General features: G+C 35.1%; 2 protein-coding genes across 3 annotated transcripts in view; one reads left to right on the top strand and one right to left on the bottom strand.

Annotated features, from left to right (window-relative positions):
* The window catches only part of LOC131693752 (synaptobrevin), a 78,390-nt gene extending 77,766 nt beyond the window's left edge, over window positions 1-624 (top strand). For both annotated transcript variants that reach the window (XM_058981873.1, XM_058981871.1), the window contains exon 4: window positions 381-624. In XM_058981873.1, coding sequence (XP_058837856.1) covers window positions 381-409 — 29 coding nt within the window. In that variant the 3' untranslated portion in view covers window positions 410-624. The remainder of the gene's footprint in view (window positions 1-380) is intronic.
* Window positions 1-17,020, bottom strand: part of LOC131693751 (chondroitin sulfate N-acetylgalactosaminyltransferase 1) — a 182,219-nt gene that overhangs the window by 101,520 nt on the left and 63,679 nt on the right. The gene's annotated exons all lie outside the window — the stretch shown is intronic.

Here is a 17,020-nt window from a genome sequence, read left to right as displayed (position 1 = left end):
TTAATATTTATGAAGAATTTCACAATGTTAGAAGTGAATTAGTCGATGGTATTCAGACTTCGCATCTACCATACATACAAAATGAGAGACTACACAGTCTCATTACTCGTATTTTATTTGTATCATAAAAGCTATTAGTATGTATTCTCATATCAATTCAATGAAATTCAGAATTCTTATGCTGAAGGATCTTTGTCCGATTTTTGCGGTTGTAGTTTATTTTCGATTTCTATATTCTAATAAATTTGAAACGGGTTTTGCGAAGCATGTTCCGTCCTTGCGAGTTTTGTTTTCAGTCGCTCAATTTTAACTGTGTTTTTAACTGTGTTTTAATGGTTTGAAATAAGTATTCAATGACATGTATTTTTTTGAATTTGCAGTTTGGCTTGTACCGGACAATTCCCAATAAAAACTGTATTCGAACTGGTGATTAGGTGTAGCGCAGAAGTACTTAACATATCCACTGTCATGGTAAGTTTATCGACATGAATTCAGTATCGGTGATGAGTCAAATTTGCTTAATGGCGTTTGTATTCCTATATTCTTATTGAACTTCTATAAATAACTGAACATTAATACTATATCACTATCAAATCATAAAACTATTAAATCGTTGAAAATCTAGCTGCCATTTTCGTTTGATAATAGAAACGAAAGATATTCTTGAGCTGTGTGTTTCTTGCATAGAGAACATTACGCAATGGAATGAACGGGAAATATTCACACACACACACACACACACACATTCTGTATTTAACGGTCGAACCTTCAAACACCAGCTAAACGAGCGAATCAATTCCTGCATGAAGCACATTCGCATATTTTCACTTCAACCGCATTCTTGCCATTATTATCCTGAAAATGTAGCGCGTACCACCGAAACCATAGGATGCAGCCTGCGGGAGCAGGAAGTAGAGCAAATGTGGTTGGTGTAAGGTACCGGTAGGAGTCTTGACGTGCCAACCAACGTATGGGTTGCTAGAATCCGAAATCAACTTCTATTGGCAATGCCATTTCATCGAAGGTAAATTCAACTTCAGGCTTTTAACGGAATTTCTACGAATCTCGACTAGTTTAAAGGAAGTTCCATTAAATACTGCACACTTTCAAAGTGTAAATTATCTGTAACCAATGAAAGACAGTTTTCTGCATCCGTCGAAATCAAAGCTAGCGGTGTAAATTTGCGTCCAATGTACTCCCGATATCGCTTAGTGAGAGTCAGAACAATCCGAAAGCACGTCATTCCACTAGTTCCAACTCCAAGCGGTATATTGCAGTCGACGGGTGGTGCAGGAAAGCTCTCATATTGCTTCCTTATGCATATGGTTGGAAGAGAGGTTGGTGTTTTTTTGGCGGTTGCGAATGATGTGGTATTTTCACGGTCAAACTTGGAAACTTTCAGAGAGATGGCGCTGGATGTATCCATGGACTAACTGGGTATGTAATAAACTTTTTCTTTTAGTTCTTCCTAATTTTTCAGAGGACCGTGAATTCAAAGGGGCTTTTCATTCGACTACAGAGTACATATGGCAATTGGCCCAATTATGTTAGTTATTCGAGGAAAATGGTTTAGGTCTGCATTAAAATTGAAACTTTGATAGACTATTAGGCCCATTTGTGGCGAATTAAATTCAAGTTTCTCTTGTAACATGAGATCATTATAACATTCCAAAATTATCATATAAAAATCAAGATATTTTTGCAATCTAAGATTTAAAATTGACTTTAGTCTCAGTCACAAGTGTACTGCTTTATTTAATTCTTGGCAAACGCTACTTTATACTGCTTTGCACAATTTTTCCATGTTTTCGTAGTGTATTCAGAATCTACTGGTCCCACAATTCAGCTATTTTACTAAATAAGTTTGCGTTAGGCTATCAGAAACTTTCGAAATTCGCAATCGGACGTTCTCGAGATTCGTAATCTGAAACTCGATATGCGAAATTCCAAATTCGAAAATTTAAATTCAAAATTTGGAATTCGATATCAGAAATTATCAATCAACGAAATTCGAAATTCTAAATTCAAACATTACGATCGAAAATTCAAATTCATTTTGAAATTCAAAATCAGAAAGTTTCGAAATTCCAAATTAAATGCCAAGTTTTAGAATTTTAGAATAATTCAGAAATCAGAAATTCAGAATTCGAAAATCGAAAATTGAAATCCAAAATTTGAAGTTCGGAATTCGAAACCAGAAATGTTCAAAATTTGAAAATCAAAAATCGATATCAGAAATTCAAAAATGCAAATACTCGGAATTAAATATTTAGAATTCGAAATTCGATCTTCCAAATTCGACGTTCGAAATTCTAAATTCCAAATTTGGAATTCGATGTTCATGAAAATTTAAAGCGCGAAATTCAAAATTCGAATCGCGTTATGCGAAATTCGAAATTAAATTTTCGAAATTGAATACTCTCGAAATTCAAAACTCTCAGATATTCGGAATTCGAAATTCGGAAATCGAAATTTTAAATCGAAAATCAAAATTGGAAATCCGAGCAAAGAAATTTTCAAAAATCGAAATTCGAAATTTAAAAATCGAGATTCAAAATTATAAAATTAAAAACGCTGTATGGGATTTGAAACAAAATTAGAAAAAAATTCAAGCTTCAAAACTCGAAATTCAAAATCCAAAAATTAAAATTGGAAATTGAAATTCGATATTTTAATTGGTAATCAGAAATTTTGGAAATCGAAAGTGGACATTTTCATAGTACGAAATTCGTAATTTTAAACTCAAAACTCGAAGTCCACAATTTTAAATTCGGTATTCCTAATTCGAAAATCAAAAATTAAAATCCAAGATTTGAAATTCGAATAACAAAATATTCAAAAAATCGTAATCACTTATAAATTCAAGTATTCAAAAATTCAACAATATAAAAATTCTAAAATTCTAGGATTCTCACATTCAAAAATTAAAAAAATCCAGATTTCAAAAAAATTAAAATTCAGGAATTCAAAATGTTCGAAAATTCAAAAATTCTAAAATTCAAACATTGATAATTCGAAAATTCAAGCTTCAAGAATTCAAAAATTCGATATTCAAAAATTACAAGACTCTAAATTTCAAAATTTCAGGATTTCAAAAATCCAAATTTTAAAATTTCTGAATTTTTTTTCTGAATTCTAAATTCTAAATTGAATATTCAAAATTCAAGATTCGAAATTTATAATTCGTAATTCAAAATGTGAAATTAGAAATTCAAAATCGAAATTGTGATTAAAAATTTGAAATCAGAAATTTTCGAAACTAAAAACCGGACATTCTCGATGTTTAAAACTTTAAAACCGATATTCGGAACTCTAAATTTGAAATCAAAAATTTAAATTTATAATTAGAAATTCGAGTCACGAAAATTTAAAAAATCGTAACTCGAAATTTCAAAATTGGGACACAAAATTCTAAATTCAAAATTTTAAAATTAAAGCGTATGGAATCAAAAAAAAAATCGGTATTCTTAATCCGGAAATCAAAAATTTAAATCCAAAATTTGAAACTCGATATCAGAATTTCGAAACACGAAATTCGAAACGTAAAAATCGAAGCCCAAAATTTGAAAGTCGAAATTCGAAGTTCAAAATTCCAAAATTAAAATCGAAAATTGTGCTTAAAAATTTGAAATTCGAGATCAGTAATGTTCGAAATTTGGAACTCTAAATTTGAAATTCGAAATTTAAAAATCGAGCGTCAAAAACAGAAATTCAAAATTTAAGATTCGAAAACAGCAATTTTTGAAATTCAAAATCGTAAATACATGAATTTCAAAACTAGAAAATCGAAATTCGAAATTAAAAACTTAAATTGAAATTTGGAGTTTTCGAGATTCGAAACCATACACTTAATTTGACACTAGCAATTTCAAATTCAAAATTCCAAATCCAAGATTCAAAATTCGAAAATTTGAATCCAATATTTGAAACACAGATTTTTCGAAATTCGAAACACGAAAAATTTAAAATTCGAAATTCAAAAGTTGAAACCGAAACCTTAAATCTCAACTTTGAAATATGAAATCAGAAATTCAAAATCGGAAACACTTGAAATTTGAAATTCTTAACTCGAAAATTGGAATTCGAAATTCGATATTTTAAATCAGAAGTTCGAAATTCAAATTTCGTTATTCGTAATTCGAAATCGAAAATTGAATTTTGAAATCTTAATTCGATTCGAAAGTCGAGATTCGAAATACGAAATTCTAAATTCCAAAATTAAAATCGAAAATTGAGCTTTGAATTTTGAAATTGAAAATTTTCGAAATTCATGATTCGAAATTGGATTGCGAAATTCAATAACTGAGATTCAAATTTTGAAATTCGATATCACAAGTTCTTATTCTCGAAATACGTAATTCGTTATTTTTAATCTAGATTCTGAATTTGAACATGGAAATTCAAAATTTGAATTTCGTTATCGAAAATTCAAAAATTGGAATCCAAAATTTTAAATTCAAAATCAGCAATTTGAAATCATAAATATTTGAAATTTGAAATTCTAAACTCAAAAATTGGAAGTTTGACATTCCAAATCCGAAGTTCGAAATTAAAATTTCATTATTCGAAATCATAATCTTCAATTCTGACATTTACAAAATTTGAAACACAAAATTCGAAATTCTGATTTTAAAATTCCAAATGATATTCGAAATAAAAAAATAAGAATTTTTGAAATTCAAAATCGGAAATTCTAGAAATTAGAAACTAGAAAATTAAAAATTCGAAATGCTAAACTTAAAATCGAAAATTGAAATTTAAAATTTGGAATTTTCGAAAATCGAAATATAAAAATTGGGAATTCTAGATTTGAAAATCAAAAAGTTAAAATAATGAAATTTTAAATTCGAAGTCTAAGATTCGAAATTCGTAAATCAAAAATTGAAATCCAAAGTTTGAAAATCAGAAAGGTATTTGAAAGACTCAAATTTATAATCTTAAATTCCAAATCAGAAATTTTTAAAATTCGAAGCTTGAAATTCGAAATTCGGCATGTAAAATTCCAAAATTGTGCTTCAAAATTTCAAATTCGAAACCAGAAATTTTCGAAATTTGAAATTCTAAATTTGAAAATCAAAATTCTTTTTCAAAAAATCGAAGATCGTAAACTGAAATTCAAAATCTGAAATTCGAAAACAGCAATCTTCGAAATTCAAAATCAGAAATACTAGAAGTTTGAAACTAGAATAGAAATTCAAAATTGGGAATTCAAAACATAAAATCAAAAATTGAAATTTAAAGTTTTGAACTTTATAACTTCGAAATCGGACATCCTTGTAATTTGAAATTCGAAATTCGCAATTTTAACTTCAAAAATCGAAGTTCATGAATTTTGAAATTATAAATTCGAAAATCCAAAATTTGAAAGTCAATATCAGAAAATTTCGAAATTCAAAAGACGAAATTTGAAATTTAAAAATCAAAAACTGAAATCCAAGCTTTGAAATATGCAATCAAAAGTTCAAAATTTGGAATCAGAACTACTCGATATCAAAAATTGAAATTTTAAATCTTAAATTCGATATCACAATTTTTCAAAATTTGACATTGCAAAATTCGAAAACTGAGATTCAAAGTGTGAAATTCGATATCAGAAATTTCCATTCTCGAAATTCGTAATTCAAAATTTTTAACTCGGCATGCGAAATTCTTAATTCGATGTTAGAAATTAGAACACGAAAAATCGAAAACTGGGATCTAAAATTTGAAATTCGAAATCAGATATACAAAATTCGAAATCGGAAATACTTGAAAAATTCTAAGCTCGAAAATTAGAATTCGACATTCCAAATCTGAAGTTCGAAATTCTAATTTCACCCTTCGAAATTTGAAATTGTAGTCTTAAATTCTACATCAGAAATTTACAAAATTCATAAATACATAAATTGAAAATTAAAATCGAAAATTGTGCTTCAAAAATTTGAATTATGGACAAAGCACGTTTTCGTAACGCATTAGTGTCCGTTGAGTCCGCAAACCAAATAGTGATCGAGGAGCTTAAAAATTCAACGACATACTGGAGGAATTAAAGGTAGAAATTCGGACCAACTTCAAAACGGTGATCGACGCTGTACCAAAAACGCCGATTCCTGGACCGCGACAATTTTCCTTTAATTCTGCTAAAAGAAAAATAGACAACGACGATACAGGTTCCAATCCTTCTAAGCTGCTACGTGGCACTAATGCCGCCGGTTCATTGACACCATCCATCGCTGTGAATCGTGAAGATAAAAAGTTTTGGTTGCACCTGTCAGGAATTTCGCCCGATGTCCCTGATGAAAGCGTCACCAAGCTAGCTGCGGATAAACTCGGAAATTCGAACATCACTGTCGTCAAGTTGGTCCCTCGTGGCAGAGATCCTAGAACGCTGAATTTTGTCTCCTACAAAGTAGGCGTGCCCACGGATCTCAAAGAAAAGGCTATGACGGCGTCTACATGGCTAGTTGGCATTGCTTATCGTGAGTTTGAAGAGAAGTCGGATTCCAGAAAGGTTTTTTGGAAACCGAATGCGCCCGACTCAGCAACAATGACTGCTTCCACTGCTCTTCGCCCTCCTCCCAATTAGTTACATCGCCTGTTTCACATCCTGTATTGCCTGTTCCCGAAGTTGCCGCACATTCCGAGCATTTTTTTTTCGTTTACTACCAGAACGTGCGAGGAATGAGAACGAAAACACAAGAATTCCATCTAGCGCTTTCTTCTAGTGACTATGACGTCATTGTCCTTACGGAAACCTGGCTGCGCGAAGACATATTAAACGGTGATCTCTTCGAACTACGTAATATATCGCTGCGACCGCAACTCAAAAACCAGTCATCTGCGTCGAGGCGGTGGCGTCCTAATAGCGGTAAAGAACAACCTCGTAGGTTCGCAGCTAAGCTTGTCTGGAATTGAACGCCTGGAGCAAATCGCCGTGCGTATCGCCCTCCCAAATCAATCTGTATATATTAGCTGTGTTTATCTCAGGCCAAATAGTGATCCGGATTTGTATCATGCGCACGCTAATGCCGTTCAAACAATTCTAGACAATGCTGGCAGCACCGACACTTCTCGTCTTTGGAGACTACAATCTTCCACGCCTTCAGTGGTCGCTCGATAATGATCTAAAATGTTACCTACCTATTAATGCCTCTTCGGAACAAGAAATAGCTGTAACGGAGTCTATGGTTGCAGGCAGTCTACCAGATCTGCTCATTAACCAATATGAACGGGGTATTCTCGATCTTGCATTCGCAAACAACACGGATATCGTAGAGCTGCTTAAACCTCCGACTGCCATTCTCAAAGTTGATCCTCACCACAAACCGTTTGTCCTGCGGCTAGATGTACATACCAACACTGGAGATGATTCATTTCATTCGATTGACGAGCTTGATTTTGAATTTTGACCGTTGCAACTTTGACGAAATCTCCGCACTGATTGCCGCTGTCGACTGGACCGACTTAATGTGTTGTAATGAGCTTGACGAAGCAGTCGCGCTGTTTTATGGCAAAGTATATGACATACTCCGCCTAAAGGTTCCACTGAAACGAGTCAACAGGAGGGTGGATTTCAAATTTCCATGGTGGAACGCTGAGATTCGCTGTTTGTGCAATGCCCTACGAAAACAACGCAAGCGTTATTTCCGCCATAAAACAGACGAAAACAAAGTTACTCTTCGACGGATAGAACTGCAATACGAAACGGCCCGGAATTCCGCTTTTCGTGAGTATTTGAATCATGTGCAAAATAGCCTTCGCGACCCTGCAACATTTTGGAAATTCGTTAGCAGCAGAAAACGATCTGGTAGTACTCCCACTGACGTTTTCCTTGGAAACGCAAGCGCGCAATCTCCAGCTGATACCGTAAATTTGTTTGCTGATTTCTTTCGCGGAATGTTTAGAAGCGACTATACCGTCCCTTCGGAAGAGTATTTGGAAACATTACCATCGTACAACATAAATCTCCCCCGTCCCACTGTAAGTCGAGCTGACGTCTTGAAGGCTGTTGATTCGTCGAAAGGGCCTGGCCCCGATCATCTCTCGCCCCAATTTATAAAAAGCTGCGCCCACGTGATATCTGTAGTCGGATCAAGTCTGGGAAACTGCTGTACGCGGACGATCTCAAAATCTTCCGAACCATCGCTTCTGCACTTGACGCCGTAGTGCTTCAAGAAGATATCTGTACTATGCAAGAATGGTGCACGCTTAACGGAATGGAAGTCAACGTTTGTAAATGCAAAGTAATTAGTTTCGGACGCTTGCTTACTCCAGGACGTTATGAATACAGCCTAAAAGGAAGAACAATTGAAAGCCGTCGACTCGATCCGAGACTTGGGAGTGCTCTTCGATAGGAAGTTGAGCTTTTCCGACCATATCACCGCGACAACTGCTAAGGCTTTCGGAATGCTGGGCTTCTTAAAGCGGAACACGGCGGACTTCGATGATTTCTACGCACTAAAAGCACTTTACTGTGCCCTGATCAGAAGTGTTCTGGAGTATGCTGTGCAAGTGTGGGTACCATACCATGCTGTCCAAATTGACCGACTAGAACGTATACAAAGATGTTTTGTGCGATTCGCCCTCAGGAAACTTCCATGGAATTATCCAGTTGTGTTGCCTCCTTATGCCGATAGATGTATGCTACTCGGTCTGCAGACTCTGGCGACTCGCCGTATCTTCCTGCAAAGAGTTTTTGTTTTCAACTTGCTGTCAGGTAATATCGACAGTCCCGATCTTCTCTCGGGCGTTAATTTGTATGCGCCTCCTCGTGTTCTCCGTAACCCCACTCTGTTGTGGATCCCTAGACACCGTACTTCATATGGACAAAATAATCCACTGGAAAGATGTTGCCGCAGATTTAACGAAGCTTCTTCAGTATACGATTTTAACGTTTCCAAGAATAGATATAAGTTATTAATAAGAAATATATAGTTTTAAAATGTGTCTGTACGGTGTATACCGAAGATAAGAAATAAAATAAAAGAAATAAAATAAATAATTTTGGTAAGCAAATTAAACAAGCAACAAGAATATTATTTTGATATCCGAACATCATAGTTAGCATAGATTTTGAATTTCAAAGTTTGAATTTTAGATTTTAATTTTTGAATTAGGAATTTCGACTTTCAAATTCGACTGATATCAAATTTCAAATTTTTAATTTCAATTTTCGAATCTAGAATTTCGCATAGCGGGTTTCGAATTCCGAGTTTTAAATTTCGAACTACGACTTATGAATTTCGAATTTCAAAATTCGATTCTCAGTTTTAGAATTTCGCAAACCAATTTCGAATTCCAAATTTTGAATCAATTAAGAGATTCAAATTTCGAAAGCTTGTGATTTCAAATTTCGAACTTTGAAGCTCAATTTTAGATTTTAATGTTGGAATTTTGAATTTCGAATCTTGTATTTCGAGTGCCGTATTTTGAAAAATTCTGGTACTAAATTTATGATATTAAATTCAAATTTTCGATTTTCCGCTTTTCGAATTTCGAATGGCGAATCGCCATTCGAAATCCGGATATCGTATCATAAATTTTCGAAATTTGAAACTCTAAATTTGAAATACAAAATTCGAAATTCAAAAATCGAAAACTGAAAGTCAAAATTTAGTATTCAAAATAGGAATTTCTGAAATTCAAGATCGGAAATTATCAAAATTCGAAACTAGAAGATTCGAAATTCATATATTAAAATCCGACATCCCCGTAATCCGAAATTCGTAATTTTAAATTCGAAGTCCAAGATTCGAAATTCGGAGGACGGAATTCTAAATTAAAAAATTAAAAATTAAAATCCAAAATTTGAGAGTCCATTTCAGAAATTTGAAATTCGAAATTAAAAACTCGAAAATTGAAATTCGAAATTCGACATTCCAAATCCGAAGTTCGAAATTTAAATTTACCCATTCGAAATCGCAAAATCCACAATTGAAATTAAAATCATTAATTTAATACCAGATTCGACACTCGAAATTCAAAAATCGAGATTCGAAATTCTAAATTAAAACCGAATTTTGAGCTTCAAAGTTTGAAATTCAAAATCAGAAATTTTCTTAGTTTAAAACTCTAAATTTGAAATTAGTTCAAAAGTTGAAATCCGAAATTGATTTGCGAAATTCGAAAACTGAGAATCGAATGTTAAAATGTGATGTCAGAAATTTTCGTTCTCGAGATTCGAAATTCAAAAGTCGTAATTCGAAATTCAAAATTTTTAACCTGATTTTGTTAGCCTCATATGGAAATGGATAGTTGGTAGTTTGATGGGCTCTAACAGATGAACCTAGTTGAATTCGAGTAAATCCTTTCCTGAGCATATTTTTCTTATCTTAAAGATTCGAAGTAAAAATAAAAATTTTAACTTTTTTTAATTTTTCCCTTTACATAACTATAAAAGGGAAATTTAAGCTAAATAATCAGAAAGGGCTTTGAGACTATAACTTTAAACTATAAACTATAAAAACTATAAAATATTTTAAGAGCTTCGGTTTAATAAAAAGACAGAAAAACATATGTCCCGATTTGGCAATGTCCCCGTTTTATCAGCCTACAATTCACCAAGGGGGTGCTACAAATGGGTCTTCATTGTATCAGTTTCGATCAATCATCAAAACTCGAAATTTGAAAGTAGAAATTCATGACTCGAAAATTGAAAATCGACATTCCAAATCCAAAGTTCGAAATTCAAATTTCGCCATTCGAAATTTAAAATCATGAATTTAACGCCAGAATTTTTCAAAATTAGTCATTTGAAATGCGAAAGTCGAGATTCGAAATACAAGATTCGAAATTCTAAATCCACAATTCTAAAATTAAAATCTAAAATTGAGCTTCAAAGTTTGAAATTCGGCGACAGAAATTTTCGAAAATAAAACTCTGAATTTGAAATTAATTCAATATTTGAAATTCGAAACTGATTTGCGAAATTCGAAAATTGAGAATCGAATTTTGAAATTCAAAAATTGTAATTCGAAATTTATGATTCGGAATTCGAAACTCGGTATGCGAAATTGTAATTTCGAAAATATAAATTTTAATACTTTAACAAAAGCACTGTTTTGAGCGACTTAGTTGAATGTTATATTAAACACTTTTACCGGAACGATAGACAACGGAAGACAACGGTAAGGGACCATTAATAAATTACGTAACGCAAAAATTGCCCAAAATTGACTCCCCCCTCCCCCATGTAACAAATTGTCACAAATTTATCCATCCCCTCCTCCCCTATTACGTAACAAATTCCCAGAAAAAAATTTTTTTCTTCGGTGAAAACATGTTACGTAACGATCTAGCTAACTCCCCCTCCCCCCTATGTCACAACATGTCACAACTTGTTGTACCTCCCCCCCCCCCCCTAAAAGCGTTACGTAATTTATGAATGGTCCCTAAAAGTGTTTAATAAATTTTAATTTTAAATCAGTTTCGATCAATCATCGCAACTTCAAATTTGGAAATCGAAATTATAAATTCGAAACTACAAACCTAAAATTCAAATTCAAACTTTGAAATTTTTTGAATTACTATACTAACTTTGATATTTGGATACCCTGCTGCTCGTTTAATTTGTTTACGGAAATTAGAAACAACTGACAAAACTAACAATTAAAGTTTTTAGGGATCTAATGCTGGGTTTGTTTTTGGATCAGTAACACCCTTCAGTAATAGTCTAGTTCAGACGAATTTGACGTATTAGAGCGACCAGTATTACTTGTTTTGGGACTTCAAGTGAGTAGTATTGCAATACCATTTATTTTCTTCCCCTCTTCCACCGCTCTTCCATCCGTTAGTGTGTGTGAATCTGGCTTTACCGAAGAGAATATCGTGTAATTTATTTGCTTTAACTACCGCCGGACGTGGGAGTTGGTTTTGGGTCGGAAAGGAAAAGAAAACTCGGAAAATTGCTTTCATTTTACGACCCTCGGTACGGTATGGGCTATAGTTCAACCATAATCATTATTACTTCATTAAAATTCAGTGCTTCGTCGGCCGATGGTAATGGAAAATGTACATAACAAGGATAAGCAGGAAAAAAACCGTGGTCATCCATGTTCTTCCTTTCCCGTTCCTTGTTGAATTAATTGCGTCAAGCGAATGGCATGACATCGAGCATCTGTTTTTAGTTTTTTGCCATTCTCTTATGTAATCTGGAAAAACACTTTTGGCGAGTTCCGTAAATAATAATATGCGAAAGTGAAGTCTTTCTTAATTATGTTCGACAGTAAATGAAGCGGATTGAAATAAAATGAAAAAAGAATTTAAAAAATGGTTTTTTGAACTAAAAATCTGTAATCTCATTATGTTCAATTGTCACCGTTCAAATTTCGCTGGAATATTTTCATACGTTTCTTCTAAAAAATAAATACAAATCCATAATAAATCCGATTTTATAACTCTTCAGAAAAAAAAATGTTTCCGTGCGACGAACTTCTCAGGCTCATCTGGTCCAACTTTTCCGCATTCCAAAAATCCCACGGAAATCCCAAACATTCAATATATTACGGATCAATTTACTGCACAAAGAAAAAGAAAAGGATCCTAAAAGCTATCATTCATGCAAATTGATCCCCGCAGCATCACTGCGATAGACATTCTTCCTATATATCAGTATCTGAAAGTGTGGGCGACCAAAATCGATTTCAATTTTTTATTCTGTTTCTTATTGCATTGTTCACAAAATTCAGTGGCTTAGCCATTCGTTACCCAACCCCCACACGTCCGTCAGGGGGCGCCGTTCCTCCATTCCGCGAGTAATGGAGAAAAAATATTCTCTTTATATCGGACCGGCCCTCCACAACAATAGGAGAAAAGCTTTACCATGTTTACGGATCCATCCCACAAGCCGATACTAGCCGCTGTCATGGCAACCAGTTTTACCATAAACGACACCCAGACTGCTACTAAGTGCTTCATCCATTTTCTGATGTAGGACCCGGTCCGACCAGCTATGTAGGTGTATGTAAAACAACCCCCGCCCTATGGAGTTAGGGCGAGTGACAAATGCGACAGCTTTCATATCTGATAAATCATTTCGAAAGTGCTCCTCTATATAGAGCTGTTGTCGCGTCAGTCCTTCGGGTCGATGGATTCCAAAAGGAATTGTTTCTTTTTATGTGACATGAAAATGCAAAGGTTCGAAGCTTTATGCTTTCGGGAACGCAAACAAGTGTTGAATATTCTGATTTTGCTGCGTTTGCGGGATGAGGCTTAGCCACCGAGATTGGTGGTGTTGCGAAAAATTGCTTTTGTTTCCAATGTCTTCCCTTAATAAATTTTTATCGCAACGGTAGGGGAATGTGATCAGTTGTCGGCAGTGTATTCGTCCAATATTTTTCAAAGTTTACCAGTGATCCGTAGTATATTTAACAGGATATCGAAGTCGATCGTTCAGTATTTGTATCGAAGAATCGTATGAATCAAACGGTTCAAATCGAACTATGCTGGATCTGTTGCTGTTTCTGTTGATTATATAGTATATAGTGCTCCTATAAAAAAAAGTACGAATCCAATGAACAAAACCCAGTGTTTGTGGAACATTAACACAGCAGTGATCGATTTCAAAGGCTTTCTTACCCGTCCAACCTTTAGCTGATGCTAATAGGTAAAGTGGGACCATTGCTGTGCTCGTGAGCGCCAATATGGTGCTAGTTTCGATTTATCTAACTAGCATTAAGTCGGTGTTAGGTACTGACGAGGAGAATCCGAAAGACTAAAAAAATATTCCGTTTTATTTTCAGATAAAAATGCGGCTGACCCTAATTCTCTTTTTCTTTTTCTTTCCTACATTGAAAAGAGAAAGAAGGGTTCGTATGTAGGTAGCATATAAATGAGCTATAGTCCGTTTGCAAGGAAATTTGGTAACCGAATAAATCGAACCGATTCCAGTTGTGGACCAAACTCTGGCCACAATCAATGTTGACGAAAGGATGATTACCAAAGCTTCTTCTCGGCTTTCAAACCGGGCCCGAAGAATTCCCTGAGAATACCTCTGAGAAGACATATCAACGTTTTGATGGCTTTGCTTCTTCTTGAGTTCTCTTGCTAATGGCATTTTTTGTATTACTGGAAATCCATTCCATAAAAAAAAAGAAAATGGCGAAATATCAATAACTATCGTGGAATAACTTCATTGAGCGCTCTTTCGAGCTGGTCATTATAGAACCACTTCAGGTTCAATACGAGTACCTAATCAGTCTTCTTTTTCATCTCGATCGGATCGGAAGCTAAACTCGCTCTGTTTGTTAACAGCGCAATGAATAAAACGAACGTTTCTACGTACAGTCTGATGTCTACATGTCCCGCGCAGTACTATAAGCGAGCTAAGCAATTGAGAAATAACATTCGGCCCAAGCCACCGTGAACAATGAAGCACCGTTACTTTCATCGGTGCGATATCGATCGTTCATTTTAAGATGTTTGGAACTCAGCATCAAAATTTGAACAATATTCGGTACAATGTTTAAAACACTGCCCGATTCGTCCTAGTGTTCGTGGCGTGGAACGTGGTTATTAAAGGTGCAAATGCAGCTTAGATTTACGGAAGTCGTCCACATCGAATTCCACTACACTCGTAATGCTGAACTAATCAAATTTAAACTTTGGCAATGTGGAAAGTTTTTCAATGGAAAACAATATAAAATACGAGCATGACTATGTTAGAAACAACATACCCCTTTATATTAACAATGATAAGATTGATGTGCGTCTGCACGATCTATACTCGGGTACTACCAATAAACTCATTACAATCATCAGGTCGAATACGAAATGGTGGAAATCGTCAAGTTTGAAACCTGGAGACATGTTATTACATGTATTTCCAATGGTGTTCGTATCGTGAGAATGCGAGTGTCGGACCCTATTTCTTCATACTTGAACTTTCAATACAAAATAGAAGGCGTAACCAAATCTCAAATCACACTATGCACATATGAAGGACAGACCCCTAGACGCCAATTCTGTAATAAGAACACATTCTACGAGAAACCATGTTTACAAACCACTAACGAAACGACATCAACTGCAAGCACACCCAACATACAAACCTCATCAATAACAAATAACCGAAGTTACAACTCAGGCACTAACGAATCCTGAAACAACAGAACCTACACACAGCGTGTCCGATCATTGTGATACGCCTACTACTTTCCAATCAATTGCCAAGACCACCGATAATAAAGTAAATGACAAACACGCATACACGATCGTGACCCGTAGGTCCCACAAACCACTCAAACTAGGTAATCGTGAAAACCCATACAACATCTATAGCAAGGACAGTATGGACGAAAACAATAAATCGAGCAAAAGTGATCCCCAAGTAACAACAGGCAAAGCAGCCAATGCACAGTCTACTTTCTACTTCTGCCCTAGTCAGACGTACAATCGAACCAAGTGAACAACAACTAGCAACCTCTCGATCTAGTGTGCATTTTCTCGAGAACAAAGGAAACATTTAATTTATTCTTGCCATCATGAGTAACGTTGTCGAAAAACTCTGCTCCGACTCAACACAGCGGTCGTTGAGTTTAAATTCTGTTCAATAAGATTGAGTTTTAGTGAAGTGGAATACCTGCTGAAGGTGAAAATGCAGCTTAGGCTCAAGGAGGTTATGTATCTCCGATGATACGATGATCTTCGCAACGTAGTACTCATATCATTCAACACATTAGCCAATGCTGAACGTTTCGTTTTGCAGAACAACTTGAAGTACGTGGCTGAAAGTGATAAAGCTGGAATTAAAATTCCCGTGTATATAGAAAAAGATTATGTAGATGTAAAGCTACGTGACCTATCACCACGTACCCCTCCTGATCTAGTTGCAGAATACATGTCGCAATACGGAGAAGTAGAATCCGTTACACCCGATACGTGGAGAAATTTCTTCCCGGGTACACCTAACGGTGTTCTTGTGGTGAGGATGCGGATCAAAAGACCTATCCCCTCCCACTTGACTATAGAACTTAAAACCCGCGAAGCTACTATTAATCAAACTACGTTATGCACCCATGAGGGGCAAACTCCTACATGCAAGTATAGTAATCAGACAGCACACCACGGACAACCTTTCGCAGAAGATACAGAGGAAAATGCATCTCAACCGATTTCCAACGAATCCACGGAAAACCAACCCAAAAAAGAGTTTTCAATACCAATACCCGAACCACAATACCAAGCCACTGTAAGCAATATCGGCGAAGAAGATAAAAACAATGATGACGGATTTACACTGGTCACCCGTAAGGGTAATAAACAGGAATGAACATCTGATCGCGAGCACCAAGACACCTTTAACGATAGAGAATTAAATGATCCCCATGACGCAGTAGGCGAGCCGCGAAAGAAGATCTTCGCTCGCAATAAAAAGTTGCGCGCACGAGATCCAATGGGTAATCAAAATTATTTGCTCGTTTATTTTTATTTTGCACATATTATAAACACATGAAAGATCCACGGCTCCGTTAAGCTACCGCTATGAGCCGTGTCAAATAAACGAAATAAAAAAAAGTAGCCAATGGATCTCCAACAAGAAAAACGAACTTTACACTAAGCAACAAATCGCGTACACAAGATCCGATGGATATAGAATTAAATTCGATTTATTTATTTTTATTTACACATTGTAAATATTAAAAGATACACGGCTTAAATAAGCTACTGTGTTCAGTCGTGCCAAATAAACGACATAAAAAATAGTACCTAATCCACGATTAACATGGCTTCAAGCGTGGACGTAGAACAGCAATAACCTACTGAGTCCAACATCTTACATTACAGGAAGTAGGAAATGTCGCGCTTAAACTGATATTATTTACACCAATATATCCGCCGGTTTTGATAAAATGGAGAAATTTCAAATCAACGGTAAGTTTTGCAGTTGTTTCGATTCTAGCTCTCAGAATGAGAGATAATGGTTGTGTCATTGAAGATAGGCAGGTATAGCGTGGGGAACCTACTTGGGACCGTTGATGTTTCTGCTTTACTTCAATGACGTGTATTTAGTGTTGAAAACTTCTCACTGGTCCTGCACAGACGA

The sequence above is a fragment of the Topomyia yanbarensis genome, chromosome 3, assembly GCF_030247195.1.
Source record: "Topomyia yanbarensis strain Yona2022 chromosome 3, ASM3024719v1, whole genome shotgun sequence".
In the NCBI taxonomy this organism is placed as follows: Eukaryota; Metazoa; Arthropoda; class Insecta; order Diptera; family Culicidae; genus Topomyia; species Topomyia yanbarensis.
This window is presented reverse-complemented; position numbering and strand designations above follow the sequence as displayed.